Source organism: Bos indicus x Bos taurus, chromosome 11 (genome assembly GCF_003369695.1).
Source record: "Bos indicus x Bos taurus breed Angus x Brahman F1 hybrid chromosome 11, Bos_hybrid_MaternalHap_v2.0, whole genome shotgun sequence".
In the NCBI taxonomy this organism is placed as follows: domain Eukaryota; kingdom Metazoa; phylum Chordata; class Mammalia; order Artiodactyla; family Bovidae; genus Bos; species Bos indicus x Bos taurus.
Genome location: NC_040086.1, coordinates 15,836,577 through 15,864,490, shown reverse-complemented (window position 1 = coordinate 15,864,490; position 27,914 = coordinate 15,836,577). Strand labels below are relative to the sequence as shown.

Here is a 27,914-nt window from a genome sequence, read left to right as displayed (position 1 = left end):
TGAGGGGACATGACTCAACATGAATTCCGGGGACACAATTCCACCCATAACAGTATATAACAAATTTAACAATTAACCTGGAAAAGACTCCACATTCATAAAAGACCATTGGTGGTGGGGTGGATAACTGGTATGCATATGCTCATTGACATAACTCTGAGGTAGAAATTTTCTAAAAAAAATGGTGATTTATTTTGCTTTAACATACAGTGGTAAATATATTGGGATCATCAAGTTTTTAAAAAATTTGCTGGTCCTACTTTATACATTACAATACTAATGTAAGCTCATTCATTAGTTCTTCCATTTCAATGTAGGAAAGGGATCCAATTAACACCTACTAGCAGCTTGGCTAAGAATGGACATTAAAATCAGACAACATGTCGTAAATATAAAGTCCTTTTCTCCAAATGTGTATAAAAGTTTTGAAACAATCACCGCCTGCTCCACAGGACAATTTGGATTTTAAAAATCTTCCAGACCTGGAATAGCATAACCCTGTGTAACATTACTTATAATAAACAATATTTTATCGAAGACTTTTGCACTTGACATTTGAAAAAGAAACTAGCCAAGGAACTGCATAACCAAAAAATGAAAATCTTATAAAATATTTCCACCACTATTTAAATGCCAGATTTAATCAAGCAATAGTAAAAAATATCAAAACAAAAACATAATAATACAACCTTCTGTTTAAAATAACAGCACTGTTCTGCCTCTTTTCCACTAAATTTTACATATGAACAGACTATATATACTGTTTTGTTGTTTTTTTTTTTTCAGAGAAATGTCCATTTGGTCTGTCACACCACTCAGGCTCACACTGAATCCTTTCCCTTCTGAGGATATACAACTCCATGATGTTTCCGTATTTCCAGCATTTTGGGTTAGGTGCAGTGTCTGAAGTATAATACATTTCTCTTTCTCCTTTACACAGTGCAGAGTATACAGGCTTAGGTTATGTTAGCTTCTCTCTTACTCCAGGTCACTGTCTTTTTCTAAATTCAAGGCAGTATTCAATGGAGTGCAGTAGTTTGGCTTGTCAGAAGGTACAAAGCCCGGCAGGCACACACACTTATAGGACCCTTCGGTGTTGATGCACTTGGCATTCTTGCAGAGAGACATCCGGTTGTTCAGCTCATCACATTCGTTGACATCTGCAGTAAGCCAAACCACGGAGGTAAGCAAGCTTTCCCATCACTCCGGGAGGAGAAACAATCAACAGCTTACCTGAGGCCCTGCCTAAACACAGCCGGCTATTCCGTGCTCTCTCCACGGTAAGCTGTGTAGTCTTTCCTCTTACTGTCTGTTTATGCAAGGTAAATATGACCTTCTAGATCGCAAAAAGGGAAAGAAATTCTAGAATCCCTTGGATACTCCCCTGTTATTTGACATAACAGGGACCATTTGACCATAAAGGGACCATTTTGTCAGCTTGAGTTTTTATAGTCAAGAAAACTAGAACTATGTTACTTCTAAATCCCTTTCTGCAGATGTAGAAGAGCAGTTAGGTTGTCAAGAGAAATACAGAGCCTCCAAGAAGCTTGTCTCAAGGCTTAAGTTACTTTCTTAGATTTCTTTCCACAGGAAAGAAAGTCTTTTATGCCCCTGAAACACGTGTAACAACCTGGGTTACCTATTTTTGGACCACCACAGACTGAGACTAACAAAACTGAAGTGGGAAAACTACAGGAGGGAGAAAAACAGCCACAAAAATAGGGGAAAAAAAAAACAACACCCTGCAGTCAAAGGTCTTTCAGCATGGAGGCCAGCAGGCTCAGGAACACAGCATCAATTACACAGGAAGGAAAAAAACCCCATTTACTGTTCTCTTAAAGGTAAAAGAGAAGGCTACGTGAGAGTTTTATTAAAAAAAAAAACAAAAACACTTTCTCCAAAATGGAAGCATTTTTTTTTTCATCTATATGTCCCTCATGCTGGCATCAGGTGTTCAGGGAAAACACTGTTTGCTACTGAGTCAAAAGCTCAATTTAAAAGTGTCTAATTACCCCAAATGTTCTGGTGTTTCCTCCATATGTACCATTTGTATGAATTCTTAAGTACTTCTTTAAAAATCAGGGTAAAATATACAGAACATAAAATTGACCATTTTAACCATTTTTGAGTGGATAGTCCAGTGGTGGTAAGTACCTTCACATTGTTACACAATCGTCACCACCATCCACCTCCAGAATTTTTCTCATCTTCCCAAACTGAAACGCTGCAAATCTTTAATGTACTAGACTACATGATGTCCAGCCACAGGGCGTCTCAGGAAAAGGATGATTTCCCGTCAGATACACATGGCTCTTACCGACACAGGTCATCTTGGCCATATCCAGGTGATACCCATCAAAGCAATCGCAGGTGTAGCCTTCCTGCACCCTGACACAGCGACCGTTTTCACACCCATTGAGGATGCCACATTCTTCCGCCTGCAACTCCTCAAAGCTGTTCAGAAAACCTGGAAGGGAACAAACAGGAGGCAAGGAACAAATCTTCATCCTCTTTAACACCAGTTTTAAAAACATGATTTTAAGGTTATGGTTCATCATACATATTTCCAGTACCTTAAAGATAGCATTGAAATTTAAGCGAATATATTTGTACATGATATTAAGTATTTACAGTTACAAACTTAGTATGTTGTACAGATTAGCCCCACATTTTGAATTCTGATGTTCTGAATCAAAATCACATAATACAGCATGTAGGTGTGTGTGTGTGTGTGTGTGTTTGCCTTTAGTTAACATCTTGTCTAAGATTTTAAGTTTCCCAAGTTCTCAGTAGGGCAAACGTCAAAACATCTTTCAGGATGGAACCAATGGAATTCATGATCAGTGTAGGTATTTGCTAAGAGGCACGAGCATTGGAGGCAGCTCTGTTTGATTGCGTGTTCCAAGAGCAGAGAAAAGCCAGGCTGGCCTTGCCTGAATAAGGCCTGTTTGTTTGCTCTGGCTTTGGAAGGAGCCTTACAAAAGGGCCCTTGGGGGATCAAAGGCTAAAGGCAGTTAAAGGGACTCCAAACATCCTGATAAATGAGAAAAATACATCATACTTCTATTGAGAAAACCCAAAAACTTTTTTTTAAGAAAACAAAGACGCTCTTGTTTAGTTCTGAATCAGTTTAAAGAGAGAGCCAGTTTAGCAATACAAAAGCAATGTAACCAGGTGTTAAGAATATTTTAGTTCTCTTTATAGAAAGGGAAGTTGTAAATATAAATTTATGATGACCCCAAAACATGTGGCCTTTCATTCTCTCCCCTGCTTCTGAAGCTACTACCATGGATTAGCTTTCAGGGGGAAGAAAAAAAAATCTCCCTAGGGCCAGAACTCGGAGAAGGCAATGGCACCCCACTCCAGTACTCTTGCCTGGAAAATCCCATGGATGGAGGAGTCTGGTGGGCTGCAGTCCATGGGGTCGCTGAGAGTCGGACACGACTGAGCGACTTCACTTTCACTTTTCACTTTCATGCATTGGAGAAGGAAATGGCAACCCACTCCAGTGTTCTTGCCTGGAGAATCCCAGGGACAAGGGAGCCTGGTGGGCTGCCGTCTATGGGGTTGCACAGAGTCAGACACGACTGAAGCGACTTAGCAGCAGCAGGGCCAGAACTAATTGGCCTTTGAAGTAATTCTCCAGTGGAACTGCAGGGGGCAGCAAAACATCATTGCTTATGCAGCTGTAAGATCTAACATTATTTTACAGCATAGGCTTTTTTAAAATTAATTTAATTGAAGACTAATTACTTTATAATATTATTGTGGTTTTTTGCCATACATTGAGGTGGCTTTTTACATGTCCTGAGGTAACAATGTGGGGTAAAAAATAGAGCTAGTGAGTTAACCAATATATAATTTCATTGTAATTGATTTAAAAAAAGCAGCATCTTAGACATGGAATTGTTAAACTGTCTCAGAAATGTACATCAGGACTTGTTCATTGGGTTGGCAGCATAGGGGCAGAAGGAAGTATAAAGGGAGGGATGTATGTGTGTGCATGTCTTGGCTAAACTGTAAGAATACATTGTCATTAATTCAATGGAAGTATACCCCCTTGCTAATACTTTAATAGTTTAGACTGGATAATGAATCATCTTAGAAGCATTATATTAATACTTTGTTGTTTTATCTTTAATTGAACATTAAGGGAAAGCAGCGTTTTATTCATACCTTTGCCAATATCATTATTTAGAGACTTATTGCCATTTTTGTCTTTTCTGAAATTTTTACCAAGAGTAGCAAGATTTTATATATATATATATATATTTCCTTCCAGATTGAGTTGGTATAGTGTATCAAAATACAGCTTTGGGACATTGAAATGGTAAATATTCATGCGTGTGTAAAAGCATGATACATAACTATATGATTTTAATTACACAAAAATGGATGCTTAGTTGTATAAACACACAAATGAGACTTGAAAGGACACAAACAGTAAACTGCTTGTGACTAAGGATGACTTTGTTTTTTGGTTTCCTATAATACACAAGTAAACTTTTAAGAAAGAAATAAATTAAAATTTGAAACTCCTACACACACATTAAACAGACTCCCCAAAATACTTCTACAGGACTCCGAAACACCAGCAAAGCACACAACCCTGCTCTAAATCGTTCTTGCTACCTATTTGTGTAAACGAAATTTTACTGGAACACAGACAGCCTCACCTGTTCACTAATACCTGTCTGTGGCTGCTTTCCTAATAGCAGAGCAGAGTTGAATATCAGCCGCAGAGAGACTATATAGTATGCAAAGCCCACAAACTTTACTGTCTGGTCAGCTATAAGAAAAGTTGATCTCTAACTTAAGGTAACACCAGTCATTAGCTCAACTTTCTTAAACAGAAAGACAGGACAGGGTGGATCACAAGGTTGGTAGAAATCTCAGCCTCTCTCACTACTTACCCTGTCTTCAGCAGGGGCAAACAACCTGCGATCCTGAGCTGAGAAACAGGAGCTGTTTCTCTGTAATTCACAAGAACTTTAAAGGCCATTACATAGTTAAAGCTGGGGTCCTGCAACTGCATCACAATTTCCTAGGTTGCTGTGTTTATTTTTTAACATTTGTAATGGATTTTTTTTTTTTTACATTTTAAAGCAATGACAGCATTAAAAAAAAAAAAAGGTACATAAGCCAATACCTAAGCCAGAACATTTCAACATTAAAATTTGTGGCATCTGAACTGTAAGGCATTAGAGGCTACACACACAAGCATGAGATTATGTCAGTTACATATAGATTTACCCTGTTATTTTGGATTTATCAGGCAGGCAAAACTGTACTTTTTTCAATTTTAATATTTATTCTCTTTTTTAAAGTAAATGTTTACTGACCTATAACATATACACAGAAGTGTAGAAATCCTAAGTGCACAGTCTTATAGCCGCCAATGTATTTAAGCATATTTCTTGAAGTAGGACATGGTTATCTGTGGTTGATTAAAAGAAATAATCTAAGGTGTTAGAAATTAGGATAGTGGTTACCCTGAGAGGATAGCTGGGCAAGGGCACCAGAGGCCTTCTGCATACTGCCAACGCTCTAGACTCACTCAGATCTAGAAGACCCAACCTCGCTGGTTTAATAGCATGCTGTTTGGAAATTTTAAAGCAGTTTTAGGTCAGCTGAGGGATCAACATACTGCACCTTTCAAAAAACAAAAGGAAAGAAAGGAGGGAGGGAAACACTCTTGGACTCGGAACAGAAGCAGCTCCAGAGGCAGCCATGAAGCTCGTACTGCTGCTCAGGACACAGATCATGGCTAGTCTGCCATGTGCAAAGGTGATAAAAAAGAACAGCCTCATCGTATTTTATGATGTCAGCACTCTGGTCTGCAGGGTGTGGGCCGGGCACCTGGAGTATACTGCCGTCGTCCCATTCGGGAAGGCAGACAGCCTCCTGTCTACTGATATCGCAACTTGTACCATCCCATTTTTCGGACTTCACGTAACTCATCTGTTATTTGCAAGCTCTGGTCTCTTCCACAGACACATTTAGCTTGTGTGGCTCCCCTCTCCAGGACACTCCGGTGGTACCTTCAGGCATTTACTTTCTAAATGGGAACAGGATTCACACATACACATTCCACCTCACACTTAAACTCTGCTCACAAATCCAGGAAAAGCCATCACACATCATCATTTCTTACTTAGTAAACCCCTCACAAATGAATTCTAAAAATTCATCTCTGACCAGGAGAGAGCAACTGTTTTACTTCCCATTTAAATGCTTGTCAAGTTACAACCAAACTATTAGGAAAACTCTGCCCCTTAAGTGAGGCCACCACTTCAGGGGTAAAGAAATGACTTTGTCGTGGAAATTATAGGAAGATGATTTTCTGTAAAGAAAATAAACATACAGCGTTCCCAGCAGTGAGACTCTTAATATGATCCAGTGCTTCTCAAACTTGAGCGTCCATAAGGATGACTCAGAGGGTGGGTCTCACCCTAGTTCCTGACTCAGCAGGTCTATAGCATCACCCACAAACCTGCATTTCTTACAAGTTCCCAGGCACTGCATTTTGAGAACCACTGACTAAGCTTCAAAACCACAATCTAGTTTCAGAGTAAAAAAATGTTGCTTACGGTCTCGAACAAAGTAGGGATCAGCTTCGGGAGCATACTGTTCACTGAAGTCAACCAAGGCATCCCGTCCATATGGCCGCCGGCGTCCCGTGACGGGGATGTTACACAGCTGGGCATAGTCGTCTACAAAAGACAGGACAAAAACCGTGACACACCATCACTGTTTGCTCACACGTGGGTGCGTTCACCCACCGTGTGCCCCTGCCTCCCACGCACACTCCCGATCCTCGGACATCTCAGTGTCCTTTACGGGTGCTCTGCACACCCACATACGATTCATACTCTACAGCACAATTAAGACTCTGAACATAGATGCCAGTAGTAGCTGAACAGTTGGTAGAATGCATTCCAGGAGAGTAAAGAACTGAAAAATCAAACCATCGGAGAGTGCAGCAAGCCTTTGGAAGAATGGCTTTATCTGAACCCATCAGGGGTTTTCATCAAAACATTTTAAATGTATAAAGCAGTCATTTTTACAGATACACATTTTCCCACTCACTGGAAACAGAAAAAAAAAAAAATTTCTGGTGATCTAAAAATGAGACACCAAGCAAGGATGCTACTAAGTACCATTTGAATTTAGTGGGTATGATTATACTTCTCAAGACCTGGTCCTTCATTATAACAGTGATAATGAAGTAATGGCTCTAGTAATAATAGCTAATAGTTGTATAATGTTTGCTCTGTGCCAGCTACTAAGCACTTAAAACATTAATTCATTAAAATATTTACACCATCCTATGAAAAACTATTATCCACATTTTATCAATAGGAAATAGAAGCACACAGTGGTTAAATGACAGCTGGTATGAGGCAGCACCATATTTGACCTCAGTCCAGCGGCTCAAGGTTGTACATGTAACATTTCTTCCTCTCCTACACCTGTCTCAGCTCCTCTGTAATCTCTGTCCTTGCCTCTTCTGAACCTTAGCTAAATTCATCTGCAGTTACCACTTCTTGAGGCCATTTTCCCTTATCCATGGCCAACTTAAGCCCTTCCTTTAGTCCTTCTCACTGGACCCATGGGATCTTGGTTCTCCATTTGTCATGAAGTGATCACCTTTTCACTGCATTTCGTGGTCCCAGGCTCTTTCCTGTATGTTGGTGCAGAATTATTCAGAAGATCTAGAAAGGAAAGCTTTAGAAGAGACAGCTTCATCTTCTGAATGCACATTTTACAAAAACTATACTGCCTGAGGACTCACCCTAGCAGTCGGTGAAAATTCTGAGGCTCCCCAGATGTCAACAGCTGTACCAGAACTGAGAGCTGCGGGTCAGCCAGCCCCAGGACTGGCTGGACACTCTTAGGGCCGCCACACAGGTGACAGCCACAAAAGGCAGCAGCCGCACTTGCCTGGACCACAGATTGAAGGAGCTTTCCTCTATTTTGCTTCCTTCCATAACAAAACTAAAGCAAAGCACTGATGCAAGAGGGTGAATTCTCAAGGCTTTCTTCCATCGCCCCTCCTCAAAGGGGTCAAAGGTGTGTGGGTGTGTGTGCACATCCATGCATTTGTGTACACACCTACACATTCTCTCCTAAAGTGAAAGAAGGGAGTGTAAATCCAGAAAAGATCCTGAACCATCAGACATGGCAGAATTATGGTTGTCCCTTCTTACAAACTCTCCTGGTGGGAAGCATTCCAGGAACAACACCCTCTCCCCCGCCGCGACTTCCCATGCACTCTTCTATGAAATCATTTCATAAGAAGTATTAATGTTATTAAGGAGAAAGCTAAACCTGGAAAAAGACCCTTGACTCACAAAAATAAAGCTTCAAACAAAGAGAACACAAATGGTTGTCAGTTCTGCTTAAAGTCTGAAAGGGAAGAATAAAGGATTTCCCTGTGAGGGCAAGATCGCAGAAATGTTTACAAGTTTGACACACTGAGGTCATTCGTGTTCTCTTATCTCTTTTTATATACATTTGTTGTACATCTGAAAGGGAGACTCAAGATTTTATATGCAGGCCACAGGTGTGATCAAGAGTAGATATTAAAATTAATTCGCGTTCGTATTTTGTAAACCTAGTCCAGAGATGGCTGAGCAGCACACTCCTCTCCGGCACCTGGTGATGAGGCCTGGAGCATGTGGCTTTCCCCTAGACCATGCAGCCTCCACTCTCCAAGCTCTCACCATCTAACATCACAAAAGGAAGGGATCAAACTGGGGAGGAGTGGAGGAGGAACGGACTTCTGTTCCTATGGGATGTTTAGGAACAGCTTCCTGGGAAAGGTAGTACTTCATGAGTGGGATTTACTTCATAGAAGCTATCTGGGATTTTAAAAAGCACTTACCCAAAGGCAGTGAAGAGGAACTAAAGAGTCTCTTGATGAAGGTAAAATAGAGTGAAAAAGCTGGCTTGACACTCAACATTCAGAGAACTAAGGTCATGGCATCTGGTCCCATCACTTCATGGCAAATAGATGGGGGAAAATGAAAAGAGTGGCAGATGTTATTTTCTTGGGCTCCAGAATCACTCCAGATGGTGGCTGCAGACATGAAATTAAAAGATGCCTGCTCCTTGGCAGAAAAGCTATGACAAACCTAGACAGTGTATTAAAAAGAAGAGACTTCATTTTGCCAACAAAGGTCCATATAGTCAACACTGTTTTTTTCTAGTAGTCATGTACGGATGTGAGAGTTGGACATAAAGAAGGGTGAGCGCTGAAGAATTAATGCTTTGGAATTGTGGTGCTGGAGAAGACTCTTGAGAGTCCTTTGGACTGCAAGGAGATCCAACCAGTCAATCCTAAAGGAAATCAATCCTGAATATTCATTGGAAGGACTGATGCTGAATCTCTAAATACTTTGGCAACCTGAGAAGAGCCAACTCAATGGAAAAGACCTTGATGCTGGAAAGACTGAGACCAAAGGAGAAGGGGGCGGCAGAGGATGAGATGGTTAGATAGTACCACCAACACAATGGACATGAATTTGAGCAAACTCTGGAAGATGGTGGAGGACAGTGAAGCCTGGTGTGCTGCAGTCCATGGGGTCACAGAGAGTCAGACCCAAGTTAGCAAATGAACAACAAAAACCCAAAGGCGTCACAAAAGCAACCTATGAGCTATGTTTGGGGACCACCAAGTGGTTCTTAAGGAAGGCTCTGAATGTGACCCAGGCTGCAAAGGGAAGCAGAGGATGGTAATGCGGGTGGGGGGGACCTTTGGTGTTTGCTGCTTCCTCCTTCCCTCCATCCCTGGATATGTGTTTTTCCCTCAACTTCCTAGAACTTACTGTCCTTTGCTGCTTCACATTCTCTACATATTAACAAGCCAGATGTCAAGGTAGTTCTGGTGAGTTTTCAAAACAACACTTCTGTGTTAGATGTACTCTTTTGTATTTGAAGATGACCTGCAGTCCCCTCAACACTGGGGCATGCATTTTGAGTTATTTTTCTGGGAGCATAAATGGGTCTGTTCTAATCCATCCATGCTGCCTCTCCCATTGCACACATCCACTCTCATTCTTGGCCAGGGTCAAGGTTGACATGAACAGCGGGTAATGGAAAGAACCTGGGCTTCCAAGGCAGAAGCAGGAGTTCAAGTTCTGATTGTGCTACTTCACTTTCCAACTTAACAGTTGGAAAGCAACTTAGCAAGTCTCAGTTTCCACATCTGTCACATGGGGATAATTCCTATTTGCCTCTGTGTTAAAAATGAGATGAGGGACCTCCCTGGTATTCTGGTGGCTAAGACTCCACACCCAATGCAAGAGGTGTGGATTACATCCCTGGTCAGGTAACTAGATCCCACGTGCTGCAACCAAGAGTTCACACGCCACAAGACTCTGCATACCAGAACTAAAAGAGCCCGTATGCCACAAGGAAGGTCAAAGATGTACGTGCCACAGCTAAGACCCAGTGCAGCCAAACAAAAAATAGGTATTTTAAAAAGTGAGATGTTACATAATTGTTCATGAATTCTGAAGAACCAAGAAAATGGAGGTTACGGTTTTTTCTCTTTAGGTAAAAATCACTCGAGGCCCTGCTGAACATCTGGAAGTAAATGAGGATTTTCAATGACAGAATGATTGATAGAAATCTTAGTGTCAGCAAAACTTCAAAGGTAGTTGTCAATGGTCTAAGAATTGCACAAGAAATTATGAGCAATGAAAGCACAGCCTCTAGCTGTTTTTAGATATTGTTTCAAGATCAAGAATTCTTAAATAGATGGAGGGAAACTCCAACTCAGTAAATAAAGATGTCCTCATGCATTTCATCTCAAAAACTAATGACTGTTTGGGAAAATTTAATCACTTGGTCAGACAGGGATAAGGTATGAACAACAGCACATTTTAACACCAGACCAATAGAACACATAATACAGGGGAAAACTGATGTTCAGCAGTTGTTAGTATATGCTTCAGCCTTTCAGGAATGCCTCGAGTGGCTGGCAGGTTTCTCATTATCTTCTGAGGGACCAACTGGACTATCATGGAATTTTCTAGTGAGTCCTGGGTAAGGGCACATGCACCTTTTTAACATGTCCTGGGTCTCTGAGCATCCCAAGCCACAACCAGAACCCATCGAGCTTGGAGGTACTTTACCTTGTTCATCCCTAGGGTTGGGTCATGGCTACTGTCCAGTTTGGGGAGGCAGTGAGTTGTGGTTGGCTGATGGCATGGAGCCCAGGAACAGCAGATCTCTGAATTTCCACAACTCCTGATGGGAGCCCATGAAAATCTCCTGGCTGCCATTTCATCCAGTTCAACATGTAAAAATGAACAGATTTTTTTTGTCCCTAAGGCAATGGCAGCCCACTCCAGTACTCTTGCCTGGAAAATCCCATGGATGGAGGAGCCTGGTAGGTGCAATCCATGGGGTCGCTAAAAGTCGGACACGACTGAACGACTTCACTTTCACTTTTCACTTTCTTGCATTGGAGAAAGAAATGGCAACCCACTCCAGTGTTCTTGCCTGGAGAATCCCAGGGACCGGGGAGCCTGGTGGGCTGCCGTCTATGGGGTTGCACAGAGTCGGATATGACTGACGTGACTTAGCAGCAAAGTCTTTTACCTTCTGCAAGATATTCCTTATTTAAGCAGGGTACTTAAGAGTACACCTTACTTAAGAGTTCATATGGTGCAACAAAGACTGAAGATCCTGCATGATGCAACTAAGACCCAGCACAGCCAAATAAATACAGATTTGAAAAACAACAACAACAAATTAAGCACCTAGTTAAGCACCATCTAGTTGTCTGGGGCTAAATGCAAAGAAAGAGCTTGTACTTTGCACAGCAAAAGTCATTTCTTTTTTATTATGATGAAAACAAGCAAAATTTTATTCCACTACTTTATGAAAAGTCAATGTACCATCTCTAGAGAGTCACATTATGATCTGGATTGCTTTGTTTACTCTCTACTTTTAAAGAATAACCCTTTGCATTTTATACATTTCAATTAAAATTTTTATGGTAAAAAGCCATTGCTGGGGAAGGGGAAATTCTCCCTCTGCCCCTCTTGAATTCTTTTGACTGGTCTAATAATTAAACTGATACAAGACAGATTAACAGGAGAAAAAATAAATCAATCTGTACCTATGGAGGTCTCATCGAAATAAGACCTCCAAAGTAAAGAAAGCAGGCTGTTTTTTGAAAACCAGTTTTAGACAAATAGACAATTATTTGTCAAGACTTAACAAAACAAATCTTAACCTTGAATTCCCTAACTGTGATGTTAAGGATTTCTTTTTTCTGCAAATGCCATTTCGAGGACACTATACCTGTCCTACCAGGATCTAGCTGCATATGAACATGAAAAGAAGGAGAAGTGGAAACAGTCACACCTCAAAGCCCCACTCATTGCACTCCTCACCTCAGAAGGCACAGCTGTTAAGCTCTTGATTGGAGCTTTGAGTGACACACGTGGGATGGTGTGGGCCACCACCGCCCACGTGGTCTAAACAAGATCCAGGCCATGGCTCACACTCATCTCCCTGGCATGGCAGATTCACATGACATATGATGCCACTTTGATTTTAAATGGGAAAAAGAAAAGTTAAAAAATTGCCCCCTGGAGCCAGGAGGTCTGAGGCCCCCACTGTCTACAGCAATAGCAAGCACATATCCTGGCAGGAAATCTCCATTCCTTTTGACAGACACATCTGCAGGGCTGGTCTGGACAGTCACATGTCGCAATACCACTCTGGCATGTGAGGACATTGGGAGGTGAAGTCTCTGACTGAGGCAGATTAAATTCAGCTGCTATTAAAAATGATGAAGAGGTTGTATTTTGTTCTCCACACATCAGGGCTGAAAACCGAGTGCTCTGAAGTTTCAAGTGCATCATTTTCAAATAAAGAAGTAAGGCGCAGCAGCTGCATGGTGCAGGAGCGGCCAAGAGGAGCTACCCCATGCCTAAACTCATGGGCGGTAGTCGAGAGGAGATACCCCACATCCAAGGTAAGGAGCAGCAGCTGCACTTTGCTGGAGGGCATGAAGAGATGCCCCATGTCTAAGGTAAGAGAAACCCAAGTAAGACGGTAGGTGCTGAGAGGGCATCAGAGGGCAGACAGACTGAAAACACAATCACAGACAACAAGCCAATGGATCACACGGACCACAGCATGTCTAACTCAATGAAACTAAGCCATACCATGTGGGGCCACCCAAGACGGGCGGGTCATGGTGGAGAGGTCTGACAGAACATGGTCCACTGGAGAAGGGAATGGCAAACCACTTCAGTATTCTTGCCTTGAGAACCCCATGAACAGTATGAAAAGGCAAAAAGATAGGACACTGAAAGATGAACTCCCCAGGTTGGTAGGTGCCCAATATGCTACTGGAAATCAGTGGAGAAATAACTCCAGAAAGAGTGCAGGGACGGCACCAAAGCAAAAACACCACCCAGGATGTGACTGGTAATAGAAGCAAGGTCCGATGCTGTGAACAGCAATATTGCATAGGAACCTGGAATGTTAGGTCCATGAATCAAGGCAAATTGGGAATGGTCACACAGGAGATGGCAAGAGTGAATGTCGACATTCTAGTAATCAGCGAACTAAGATGGACTGGAATGGGTGACTTTAACTCAGAACACCATTATATCTACTACTGTGGACAGGAATCCCTTAGAAGAAATGGAGTAGCCATCATAGTTAACAAAGAGTCCGAAATGCAGTACTTGGATGCAATCTCAAAAACAACAGAATGATCTCTGTTCATTTCCAAGGCAAACCATTCAATATCATGGTTCCAAGTACATGCCCTGACCAGCAACGCTGAAGAAGCTGAAATTGAACGCTTCAATGAAGATTTACAAGACCTTTTAGAACTAACACCCAAAAAAGATGTCCTTTTCATTATAGGAACTATAATGAACTATGAATGAACTAGCTCCTAACTATAGGAACGTTTCATTACTGGAACGCAAAAGTAGGAAGTCAAGAAACACCTGGAGTAACAGAAAAATTTGGCATTGGAGTACAGAATGAAGCAGGGCAAAGGCTAATAGAGTTTTGCCAAGAGAACGCACTGGTCATAGCAAACACCCTCTTCCAACACAAGAGTAGACTCTACACATGGACATCACCAGATGGTCAATACTGAAATCAGATTGATTATATTCTTTGCAGCCAAAGATGGAGAAGTTCTATACAGTCAGCAAAAACAAGACCGGGAGAAGACTGTAGCTCAGATCATGAACTCCTTATTGCCAAATTCAGACTTAAATTGAAGAAAGTGGGGGAAACCACTAGATCATTCAGGTATCACCTAAATCAAATCCCTTATGATTATACAGTGGAAGTGAGAAATAGATTTAAGGGCCTAGATCTGATAGATAGAGTGCCTGATGAACTATGGATGAAGGTTCATGACATTGTACAGGAGGCAGGGATGAGGACCATCCCCAAGAAAAAGAAATGCAAAAAAGCAAAATGGCTGTCTGAGGAGGGCTTACAAATAGCTGTGAAAAGAAGCCAAAAGTAAAGGAGAAAAGGAAAGATATACCCATTTGAATGCAGAATTTCAAAGAATAGCAATGAGACATAAGAAAGCCTTCCTCAGCAATCAATGCAAAGAAATAGAGAAAAACAATAGAATGGGAAAGACTAGAGATCTCGTCAAGAAAATTAGAGATGCCAAGGGAAGATTTCATGCAAAGATGGGCTCAATAAAGGACAGAAATGGTATGGACCTAACAGAAGCAGAAGATATTAAGAAGAGGTGGCAAGAATACACAGAAGAACTGTACAAAAAAGATCTTCATGACCCAGATAATCACCATGGTGTGATCACTGACCTACAGCCAGACATCCTGGAATGTGAAGTCAAGTGGGCCTTAGAAAGCATCACTACGAACAAAGCTAGTGGAGGTGATGGAATTCCAGTTGAGCTATTCCAAATCCTGAAAGATGATGTTGTGAAAGTGCTGCACTCAATAGGCCAGCAAATTTGGAAAACTCAGCAGTGGCCACAGGACTGGAAAAGGTCAGTTTTCATTCCAATCCCAAAGAAAGGCAATGCCAAAGAATGCTCAAACTACTGCACAATTGCACTCATCTCACATGCTAGTAAAGTAACGCTCAAAATTCTCCAAGCCAGGCTTCAGCAATACGTGAACTGTGAACATATTCCAGATGTTCAATCTGGTTTTATTTATTTTTTTCTTGATCACACAACTTTATTGACTCTCAAGACAAACTTAGGACATAGGCATAATTTTCTTTTTTTTTTTAATTTAATTTTATTTTTTAACTTTACAATATTGTATTGGGTTTTGTCATATATCAAAATGAATCCACCACAGGTATACATGTGTTCCCCATCCTGAACCCTCCTCCCTCCCCATACCATCGCTCTGGGTCGTCCCAGTGTACCAGCCCCAAGCATCCAGTATCGTGCATCAAGCTGGTTTTAGAAAAGGCAGAGGAGCCAGAGATCAAATTGCCAACATCTGCTGGATCATAAAAAGCAAGAGAGTTCCAGAAAAATATCTATTTCTGCTTTATTGACTATGCCAAAGCCTTTGTCTGTGTGGATCACAATAAACTGTGGAAAATTCTGCAAGAGATGGGAATACCGGACCACCTGACCTGCCTCTTGAGAAATTTGTATGCAGGTCAGGAAGCAACAGTTAGAACTGGACATGGAACAAGAGACTGGTTCCAAATAGGAAAAGGAGTACATCAAGGCTGTATATTGTCACCCTGCTTGTTTAACTTCTATGCAGAGTACATCATGAGAAACGCTGGGCTGGATGAAGCACAAGCCGGAATCAAGATTGCTGGGAGAAATATCAATAACCTCAGATATGCAGATGACACTACCCTTATGGCAGAAAGTGAAGAAGAACTCAGAAGCCTCTTGATGAAAGTGAAAGAGGAGAGTGAAAAAGTTGTTTTAAAGCTCAACATTCAGAAAACGAAGAGCATGGCATTCGGTCCCATCACTTCATGGGAAATAGATGGGGAAACTGTGGAAACAGTGTCAGACTTTATTTTTCTGGGCTCCAAAATCACTGCAGATGGTGATTGCAGCCATGAAATTAAAAGATGCTTACTCCTTGGAAGGAAAGTTATGACCAACCTAAATAGCATATTAAAAAGCAGAGACATTACTTGGTCAACAAAGGTCTGTCTAGTCAAGGCTATGGTTTTTCCAGTGGTCATGTATGGATGTGACAGTTGGACTGTAAAAAAAGCTGAGTGCTGAAGTATTGATGCTTTTTAACTGTGGTGTTGGAGAAGACTCTTGAGAGTCCCTTGAACTGCAAGGAGATCCAACCAGTCCATCCTAAAGGAGATCAGTCCTGGATGTTACTGGAAAGACTGAAGCTGAAACTCCAATACTTTGGCCACCTGATGCGAAGAGCTGACTCTTCTGAAAAGACCCTGATGCTGGGAAAGATTGAAGGCAGGAGGAGAAGGGGATGACAGAGGATGAGATGGTTGGATGGCATCACAGACTCGATGGACATGGGTTTGAGTAAACTCCGGGAGTTGGTGACAGATAGGAAGGCCTGGTGTGCTGCAATTCATGGGGTCGCAGAGAGTCAGACATGAGTGAGCGACTGAAGTGAACTGAAGGACCAATCCATATGCATAAAGGAAAATGGGTCATATATTTCTAGGTGTTTTTCCTACAGGCCTCCACATGTATTATTAATTGATGATGGTGTTTGGAACACATACACACCCGGATGTGGAGGGAGGAGATGGGGAGAATGAAGATTTATCCTAATGGCTGCTGAGCCAGCAGTATAGTAGGCATTTTTCTTTGAAATTAGTGAAAGCTATGGAATTAGATAAATGTTGACCATTTACAGAACATACTGTCCAATACTGAGGACAGAGGAAGGAACATCAAAGAGGATTATCCTGGCAGTGCCACAGCTTATGGAGTGAAGACATCTGTCTGCTTATGCTCATTCTCAGAGAGTAAACCCTTACCAGCAGTGCCTGCGGAACAGACAGCAACCCTGCTCTTCTGATGTCAAAGCCTGCCGAGTTGGGAGAGAAAACTGGGTATCCTAAAAAGAGAAAGGACCTGGAGTCAAAGCCCTGAGTTCTAGTCCTACTGCTTCCTGTTCTTTGGATTGGAAACCTTTCTCTGAGCTTTATCTACTGAACATAGATTATGGTACGCTGCCTTAGCAGCATTAAAGGATATTTATTGTTCCATTCAGTGATTGACTCACTCACTCATCCAACCAGAGGCTGAGAATATTAACAGGCAGAATGGGGTTTGGGAGGAACAGGAAGGATAAAATGACAGGACTCTGACATATGCGATAATGCATGAAGAAGGGGCAGTGCCTGGAGTCAGTCAGGAAGAGCTGGGGAAGGTTTTGCCTTGGAGGTGAGCATCTACAGAAGTGGGTCAGCCAGGTGAAGAGGAGGAGGGATGGTGCCTTGGAGTCCCAGGCATGTAAAATGGATAAGAAAGCCTCAGGAAAATGCAAGGAGTATGCAGACACTGTCTGCTACAGACCCCTGCTAAAGGACAGTCAAAAAAAAAAAGGGAAAGTTAGTTAACGTCCACTATTATTATAGCACTGGTGTGCCAGGTGCTATATACTTTTGCACCCACTTTCACCTTTATTAATTTTTTTTGGTCACACTGCATAGCATACAGGATCTCAGTTCCACGACCAGAGATTGAACCCATACTGCTTGCAATGGAAGCGTGGAATCCTAACCATTGGACTGCCGGAGAAGCAGAATCACACACTTTTTCCCTTTAAATCTCAGAATCTTACGCAGTAACTGTAATTAGCTCCTTTTGTTTCCAATAAGAAAGCTAAGGTTTACAGCAAAACTGTCCTAGATTAGTTGAAGGATTTGACTCTTAGTCTGCCTGCAAAACCATAATCTTTCTGTTCCACAGCTGCCCTTCTGAAACCCTGAGAAGAAAATTATTAAATACATTCCTAAGACTGTAAGCATCAGGTGAGTACTCAGTTTGGTAATAAGCATCTGTGACTATAATTCCGGGGAGAGTAATAACCATGAATGCTGATGAGCTCAGCCCCACCAGAGTCAGCTTTATCATTAGCAGGATTTATGTTTATTGAATTTGCTCGATTTATTAGGTGAAAGAGATCAAATTGCTTAATGTTCAATTAAACTGTGCTTGTCGAGGACAGGGAAGTAATGAAGTCTAAAGTCTTGGCAGGGTTTACATTCTGCGGGACTCCTGTGAATGTTAAGGCTCTAAGGAGACTCACAGGCCTTCGACCCATCAAGTTCCTCCACCCCCAACCTTCACCCAGGGCTGCCCCTTCCAAGTTCAGTCACTCTCAACGTTTCCCATCACATTGCTGTTTATGTAGCCAGATGCTAACTGGAGACAGAGATTTGTTGGGTATGAACGCCAAAATAATGGAGGTTCCATTTAGAAATAATTTCTAAAACCTGGATTCAACATTTATAGACTTGTAATAGCATTAAATTATGCCACACATAAAGACCTTAAAATAATGATTGATAACTTATGAATTTCTTATGAAACCCTGCATGAAAAGTTTCCCCCATTTCTAAGTAAATAGGACTTTGGAAATAAAACATTAAATCTTGCATTGAGACAATCTCAAGAGATATTAGCAATGACATAACTTCTAAAATTTGGTAAGAGACAAGCCTGGACAATACAATCAACAGGCAAATGGGAGAAAAGTTCAACATGTTAATTTTCTAAGCTGATCTATTTCATATTTTTCCAACTGGAAGGACATAGGAACCGTTTCATTTCCTCCTTTCTTACTCGTTAAGTACCACTCTGAAGTGACAATCTGAGAAGTCAATAATTAGGAAAAACAAACATTATATGGAAGGAACACATTTTGATTTTTCTTTTTTTTTTTGCGTTAACCATGTAAGAATTATTTTTAAGATTTGAGCTATGTGTGCGCTTAAGAATAAAGGGTAGAAACTTCCCTGGTGACCCAGTAGCTAAGTCTCCGCACTCCCAATGCAGGGGGCCTAGGTTCAATCCCTGGTCAGGGAACTATATCACATGTGCTGCTCTAGGACTTAGAACGCCGCAACGAAGACTGTGCCCGCGTGCCCCAACTAAGACCCAATGCAGCCAAAATAAATACATATTAAAAAAATAAAGGGGAGGTTACACAACATAGGGAATATACTAAATGCCACTGAATTATTCACTATAAACACTTACATCATGTGCATTTAACCCCAATTAAAAAATAAGAAAAACAAAATTTAAAGTCCAGTATTCATCTAACGTTTCTACTTTTAATTGGTAAAATGAGAAAATAAGACTAGGTAATCTCTAAGGTCCTTTTCAGCTTACATATTCTACAATTCTAAGCAGAAAATTTTTTCTATTAGATTGCAAAATATTGGGAAGACAGTTATACAGGAGGCAGTGATCAAGACTATCCCCAAGAAAAAGAAATGCAAAAAGGCAAAATGGTTGTCTGAGGAGACCTTACAAATAGCTAAGAAAAGAAGAGAAGCTAAAGGCAAAGAAGAAAAGGAAAGATATACCCATCTGAATGCAGAGTTCCAAAGAATAGCAAGGAGAGGTAAGAAAGCCTTCCTCAGTGATCAAGGCAAAGAAATAGAGGAAAACAATAGAATGGGAAAGACTAGAGTTCTCGTCAAGAAAATTAGAGATGCCAAGGGAACATTTCATGCAAAGATGGGCTCAATAAAGGACAGAAATGGTATGGACCTAGCAGAAGATATTAAGAAGAGGTGGCAAGAATACACAGAAGATCTATACAAGAAAGATCTTCATGAACCAGATAACCATGATGGTGTGATCACTCACCTAGAGCCAGACATCCTGGAATGAGAAGTCAAGTGGGCCTTAGGAAACATCACTACAAACAAAGCTAGTGGAGGTGATGGAATTCCAGTTGAGCTATTTCAAATTGTAAAAGATAATGCTGTAAAAGTGTTGCACTCAATATGCCAGCAAATTTGGAAAACTCAGCAGTGGCCACAGGACTGGAAAAGGTCAGTTTTCATTCCAATCCCAAAGAAAGGCAATGCCAAAGAATGCTCAAACTACTGCACAATTGCACTCATCTCACACACTAGCAAAGTAACGCTCAAAATTCTCCAAGACAGGCTTCAACAGTACGTGAACCATGAACTTCCAGATATTCAAGCTAGATTTAGAAAAGGCAGAGGAACCAGAGATCAAATTGCCAACATCTGTTGCATCATAGAGAAAGCAAGAGAATTCCAGAAAAAACATCTATTTCTGCTTTATTGAAGTCAAAACCTGTGACTGTGTGGATCACAACAAACTGGAAAATTCTGAAAGAGATGGGAACACCAGACCACCTGACCTACCTCCTGAGAAATCTGTATGCAGGTCAAAAAGCGAAAATTAGAACCAGTAATGGACAATGGACTGGTACCAAGAGTACCTCAAGCTGCATATTGTCACCCTGCTTATTTAACTTATATGCAGAGTATATCATGTAAAATGCTGGGCTGGATGAAGCACAAGCAGGAATCAAGATTGCCAGGAGAAAGATCAATAACCTCAGATATGCAGATGACACCACTCTTATGGCAGAAAGCAATGAATAAAGAGCCTCTTGAAAGTGAAAGAGGAGAGTGAAAAAGCTGGCTTAAAATTCAATATTCAGAAAACTAAGATCATGGCATCCAGACCCATCACTTCATGGTAAACAGATGGGGAAACAAGAGAAATAGTGACAGACTTTATTTGGGGGGGGGGGCCCTCCAAAATCACTGTAGATGGTGACTGCAGCCATGAAATTAAAAGACGTTTGCTCCTTGGAAGAAAAGCTATGACCAACCTAGACAGCACATTAAAAAGCAGAGACATTACTTTGCTGACACAGCAAACCTAGTCAAAGGTATGGGTTTTTCCAGTAGTCATGTATGGAAGTGAGAGTTAGACCATAAAGAAAGCTGAGCACTGAAGAATTGATGCCTTTGAACTGTGGTATTGGAGAAAACTCTTGAGAGTCCCTTGGACTGCAAGGAGATCAAACCAATCCATCCTAAAGGAAATCAGTCCTGAATATTCATTGGAAGGACTGATGCTGAAGCTGAAATTCCAATACTTTGGCCATCTGATGCGAAGAACTGACTCACTGGAATGAGCAAGATTGAAGGCAGGAAGAGAAGGGGAAGACTGGGGTTGACATGCTTGGATGGCATCACTGACTCAATGGACATGAGTTTGAGCAAGCTCTGAGAGCTGGTGATGGACAGGGAAGCTTGGCGTGCTGCAGTCCATGGGGTCGCAAAGAATCAGACACGAGCAACTGAACTCAACTGATAATCTGTCATTGAAACTTGTGGCTGTAATATGAAGTAATCACCACCAGAGGGCACTATTGCCTGCACGTGGTCTCACATGGGCATTTCCAGAGGATGACTGACAATCATGAAATTGACTGCACTGTCCGTAAACATGGACAGTCTAACCTCATTCATTTTCCTGCTGAGGAAACTGAGGTCCAGAGAAATGTAATGATATTCCAAAAAAGTCAGGATAAAATTGCAAAATATTGTTTTTTTTAATAAAACTAAATTAGTAAATTCTAGATAGCATATTGAAAAGCAGAGACATTACTTTGCCAACAAAGGTTCGTCTAGTCAAGGCTATGGTTTTTCCAGTGGTCATGTATAGATGTGAGAGTTGGATTGTGAAGAAGGCTGAGCGTCGAAGAATTAATGCTTTTGAACTGTGGTGTTGGAGAAGACTCTTGAGAGTCCCTTGGACTTCAAGGAGATCCAACCAGTCCATTCTGAAGGAGATCAGCCCTGGGATTTCTTTGGAAGGACTGATGCTAAAGCTGAAACTCCAGTACTTTACCACCTCATGCGAAGAGTTGACTCATTAGAAAAGTCTCTGATGCTGGGAGGGATTGGGGGCAGGAAGAAAAGGGGATGATAGAGGATGAGATGGATAGAGGATGAGATGAGAAGTCCATCACCGACTTGATGGACGTGAGTTTGAATGAACTCCGGGAGATGGTGATGGACAGGGAGGCCTGGCGTGCTGCTATTCATGGGGTCGCAAAGAGTCGGACATGACTGAGTGACTGAACTAAACTGAACTGAAGGGTAAAAATAATTGAGCTTTACATTTTGGAACTGTTCGAAACTCTCTTGATTAAAATCCAGAAGTATAGATCTCACGGTTATGAAATATATATATATACTGCTGAATCATCTGAAGAGCACCGTCTAGGTAATTAATGTAACGTGAAAGCACCACCAGAGGAGCCTGGCGGGTGACACTCCACTGGGTTGAGAAGAATCGGACACTGAGCACACACACACAAACGTAGTAAGTGGAACAGATCTGTATTTCACTTATTTACAGGAAACGCAATGAACCTGCAAATCAAAACTGAACTATTTTCAGCTCTGTAACTCTTGGTTTATAACTTGCTCTTACATTGCATTTATCTTCATCTGAAGTGACTCTTCTTACCTGCCCCTCTGATTCAGAACCAGATGCAGTCCTCGTAGCTCTTCCTTCTGTCAGTGACTTATTTGGCTACTATGGTAGGCACTGTAATTATGTTGTAAATGGTTAACTTCTAGGGTTGAACAGTGTACAACAAGTGTAACTGTCCACAACAGCCACTGAGACCCAAAGCTCAGACAGAAGCATAAAGGAAAGCCTTCTTGTGCCCTCAAACCTCCCCATGAGCTCACCTTTCGTAATTTCTTTCTTAAGACACTGGGTTACTGATGCTGAGCAAAACAATTATCATCCTAGTTTCTGCTCCTTGCAGATTTATGCCAAATCACTTCCTAAGCACTTCCTAGACCCTTTCCTCCCAGTCAGTGGGAGGTACACTCTATCTGCATGAAGGGGGAGGAGATAAGCTTTCCCTCATCATTCCTCTGCCAAGCATGCCTGCTCTGGTCCTGAGGTGAGCACATAAAAGGCATGGGCAGCCAGCAGCTTTATTCCAGCCATAGTTGTCTTAAAAGGTCAATTAGGAAAGGGTCAAAGTAAACACACCGTTATTTGACTTCAAAACCTCAAACAAAAGATCGGGCTTAAGCAGTTACATACAGTGGTTGTTCTCACAGCTCATTTTCTTACAGTACCTTTCAACTATTAGTGAAGAGAGAGAAATGCGATCTGCAAAGTTTATTTAAAATACATGAAAGTAAAGCTTTCACTAAACAGCAAATCAACTCATTCAGGGTAACACCAAAAAGGCATTTCTAGAAAATTGAATGTCTATTCATAATCTCTGATTTCAGTTTTAAATGGCTAAAAATTTGATTTGAGGTCAGTTAGATTGCTTGTTAATGAAAAATAAAAAGTGTTGCTTTTTGTAATTGGATTTGGTTCGATCCCTGGGTCAGGAAGATCCCCTGGAGAACAGAATGGCTACCCACTGCAGTATTCTGGCCTGGAGAATTCCATGGACAGAGGAGCCTAGCAGGCTACAGTCCATGGGGTTGCAAAGAGTCAGACACGACTGAGCAACTCACTTTCACTGTTCATTTACATGCATGTCTTATTTTCTCTACTTTAGCTCTACATTATAAAGATCCTAATAGATCAGTGCAAGTTATCCTCCAGTCAGAATATTTTCAGTAACAAAGCATGGCCCAATACCTTCTTAGCACTACAAGTAGTATATAGCTCTTAAGACAACAAGCTTTGAATAAAATGGATACTTCAAAGTTCAAATCATACACAAAGTAAAATTTCAGAAGTGTTCTTCTTATCAACTTTCCATCTGTCCATCAAATTGCCCCCACATTTAACTGTCTTATATTGTTGAGGCCACTGAGACAACAGCTTCAGCCTGCTGGTCCTCCTCAGCTGGCGTCCGGAACCCTTGCTGACTCATTCCCACTCCAGGGAACTGGGTTTGCAGTCCACTTCCAGGACACTCCTCCCAAGTTCATTCGCCAACAGTTTAGCAGGAAATGGAGTAATTTTTCCCCCTGTATAAGAGGTCCACCCCACCTCCGCCTTTTAACTTTCCTTGCTCTGAGACAAACTGCGTTTCCTTTGCTAGTATGTTTCTAATCAACGACTACCATGCGATCATAACCTGAACATGACTTACTTGCTCAGGGCTTTCTCTAATGCACCTGCCTAAGACAATGTTGTTTCAAAAACCCCATATTTTGGCTTCATTTCAAGTGTTCTTTTCATGCACAGTCCCTATTTTCGTGCCTGGCCTTCGGGTCATTCGTCCTGTTTATTCTCTCCCCTTCACAAGTCCAATGTTCCTTTCCTGGTGGAGCGTTTACTGTCCCACCTCCTCCCTGCGTTTCTCCAGCATACATCTGGGGAAGGAGAAGAACTACACTTCACTCCAAACCGAAAATAAAGGCCCTTGCTTAAGTATGTATTTGTACAGGATGGTAATGGGAACTGCAGAAGGTCTACAAAAGGCAAATATTTTCTTTAGCTGGTTCTCAATCTTTTCTTCAATCCCAGTTGTGATGGCTAATGAAAGAAAGAAAGTGAAGTCGCTCAGTCATGTCCGACTCTTTGCGACCCCATGGACTGCAGCCCACCAGGCTCCTCCGCCCATGGGATTTTCCAGGCAAGAGTGCCATTTCCTTCTCCTGGGGATCTTCCTGACCCAGGGATTAAACCTGGGTCTCCCGCATTGTAGGCAGGTGCTTTTACCGTCTGAGGCTAATATTATGTGTTAGTCAGGCCATGGAGTGCCCAGATATCACTGTTCAAACATTAGTTTGAGGTGTCCCTGGTGGCTCATAAAGAACCCACCTGCCAATGCAGGAGGATGCAGGTTCGATCCCTGGTCAGGGAAGATCCCACATGCTGTGGGGCAGCTAAGCCCAGGCACCACAACTGAGCCTGTACTCCAGAGCTGGGGAATTGCAACTACTGAAGCCTGAGTTCCCTAGAGCCCATGCTGCACAGCAAGAGGAGCCACCACAATGAGAAGCCCACACAGCCCAACTAGAGAGTAACCCCCACTTGCCACAGCTAGAGACAAGGCCATGCAGCAATAAAATAAAAATAAATATATGTTTTTAATGTTTTGGGGTGTTTCTGGAATGGGATCAACACTGACATTGGTGTGTTTGAGTAAAGCAAATTACCCTCCTCTTTCAATGGGTTGATGGCTTAATTAAAACAGAAAGACTGGCCCTCCTCTGAGAAGAATTCCACTGCCCAACCACCTCTGCACTTTGGGCTCCTTCTACAAAACTAGCTCTTCCTAATAGCTTCTGACCTGGAACTTCAGTTCTCCTTGGGCCTCCACAGCATCAGGCCACTCTACAGATTTTGGATTTGCCAGCTTCTATAATCACGCCAAAGAATGTTCAAACTATCGCACAGCTGCACTCATTTCACACGCTAGCAAAGTAATGCTCAAAATTCTCTAAGCTAGGCTTCAGCAGTACATGAACCGTGAACTTCCAGATGTTGAAGCTGGATTTAGAAAAGGTAGAGGAACCAGAGATCAAATTGCCAACATCTGCTGGATCATAGAAAAAGCAAGAGAATTCCAGAAAAACATCTGCTTCATTGACTATGCTAAAGTCTTTGACTGTGTAGATCACAACAAACTATGGGAAATTCTTCAAGAGATGGGAATACCAGACCACCTGACCTTCCCCCTGAGAAATCTGTATGCAGGTCAAGAAGCAACAGTTGGAACCAGACATAGAACAATGGACTGGTTCCAAATTGGGAAAGGAGTACGTCAAGGATACATATTGTCACCCTGCTTATTTAACTTATATACAGAGTATATCATGCAAAATGCTGGGCAGGATGAAGCACAAGCAGGAATTAAGATTGCCAGGAGAAAGATCAATAACCTCAGATATGCAGATGACCCCACCCTTATGGCAGAGAGTGAAGAACTAAAGAGCCTTTTGATGAAAGTGCAAGAGGAGAGTGAAAAAGTTGGCTTAAAACTCAACATTCAGAAAACTAAGATCATGACATCTAATCCCATCACTTCATGGTAAACAGATGGGGAAACAATAGAAACAGTGACAGACTTTATTTTCTTGTGCTCCAGAATCATTGCAGATGGTGACTGCAGCCATGAAATCAAAAGATGTTTTCTCCAAGCTATGACCAACCTAGACAGTGTATTATAAAGCAGAAACATTACTTTGAAGACAAAGGTCCACAGAGTCAAAGCTATAGTTTTTCCAGTAGTCATGTATAGATGTGAGAGTTGGACCATAAAGAAAGCTGAGCACCGAATAATTGATGCTTTTGAACTGTGGTGTTGAAGACTTTTGAGAGTCCCTTGGACTGCAAGGAGATCAAATCACTCAGTCCTAAAGGAAATCAGTCCTGAATATTCATTGGAAGGACTGATGCTGAAGCTCCAACAGTTTGGCCACCTGATGTGAAGAACTGACTCATTGGGAAAGACCCTGATGCTGGGAAAGATTGAATGCAGGAAGAGAAAGGGACAACAGAGGTTGAGACAGTTGGATGGCATCACCGACTCAAAGGACATGAGTTTGAGCAAGCTCCAGGAGTTGGTGATGGAAGCCTGGCGTGCTGCAGTTCATGGGGTCGCAAAGAGTTGGACACGACTGAGTGAGTGAATTGACTGATAATCTTGTGAGCCAGTTCCTTAAAATGAATGAATTTAGCAGTCAGTCAGTCAATCTCAATCTCACTCTCTCCTATTGGTTCTGCTTTTCTGGAGAACCCGGACTACACCACCAAGCTGTCCTTACTGGGACAGGGGAAGTTTGTCATTGTTGCGGTAGGCAATCTCAATAAGGTGAGCACATACCTTCAGCAGAAGGTACCTGATTCTTGACAGGAGTTATGATCCCTGGGTTGGGAAGATCCCCCTGGAGAAGGGAAAGGCTACTCACTCCAGTATTCTGGCCTGGAGAATTCCATCTACTACAGTCCATGGGGTCGCAAATAGTCAGACACGACTGAGCAACTTTCATGTGTAGGTATAGAAAAGCTTTTATTAATGCTATCTTCTCTATTATTCCCTTGAAAGTCACTACAATGGAAGATATTGCTTATAAAAAACAATGCACATTAGGAATACTCAGGATCCCCTGTTAACCTGGAAACCCAGAACGTGCCTTGTGTATCACACACATGGCTACTTAGACTCAAACTGTGAGTACACACATCTCATGTCCTGATCTTAATTCTCTAATAACTGACAATCACTGTCATGAATTTTCCTTCCCAGTATCCTCAGTTGCCCTACGATAGTAATGAGGCTACGAAGATAATGACATACATTAAGTTTAGAATATGAACACTTTACTGTTAAGGTTTGAGAGTAAGGGTCTTTTGGTTGTTGTTGCTATTTAATATGTCTAGAATGTTTAAGAAAACCATATACTAGATAATCTTACTAGATAATCTTATGACCTCAATTTGAAATATGTAGGATTTTTATGTTGTATGAGAATTAACAGAACTCTATTAGGTCAGTAAATACTCTCTAAATTCATTAGGGAATTCAATTTCTTGCATTTTAAGTTTGGATTATTAGCTTTGTAAGAGCTGCTTAAATACTTAAGAAGAAAATGCTTGTTAGGATTGTAGGCTGCCCTTTCAGCTCTATAAAGTGCTTGAGAGAAAATCAAATACATAAAGTTTATACATTAGAGGCCAAAGTGTTAAGAGAGTTAATTAACAAGAGTTTTGATATAGAAATAACTCTCAAGGAAAGTTTAATCTGTTCCTTGAGATATATAAACATCACAAAATAAAAATGGATCTTACTTTATATAAAAATATTAGATTCATAAACAGAAGGACAAAATATTTAAGTTGAACTTAAAGTCTTAGGTAAGTCTAGATTTGAACACTGATAAATTGAATATACTGAATTCAACTCTGCAGACCTCCCTGGTGGTCCAGTGGCTAGGACTCTGTGTTCCCAAGGCCG

General features: G+C 41.5%; 1 protein-coding gene across 8 annotated transcripts in view; it reads right to left on the bottom strand.

The window, feature by feature from the left end:
• Positions 1 to 164: 164 nt before the first annotated feature.
• Positions 165 to 27,914, bottom strand: part of LTBP1 (latent transforming growth factor beta binding protein 1) — a 456,565-nt gene continuing 428,815 nt past the window's right edge. For 5 of the 8 annotated variants that reach the window (XM_027554980.1, XM_027554982.1, XM_027554981.1 and 2 more), the window contains 3 exons: positions 6,591 to 6,713; positions 2,318 to 2,467; positions 169 to 1,160 (listed from right to left, as the gene is read on the bottom strand). In XM_027554980.1, the coding sequence (XP_027410781.1) occupies positions 979 to 1,160; positions 2,318 to 2,467; positions 6,591 to 6,713 (455 nt within the window). In that variant the 3' untranslated portion in view covers positions 169 to 978. Of the gene's footprint in view, positions 1,161 to 2,317; positions 2,468 to 6,590; positions 6,714 to 27,914 lie in introns of all 8 variants that reach the window. The other 3 variants (XM_027554985.1, XM_027554987.1, XM_027554986.1) reach the window with 1 other exon arrangement.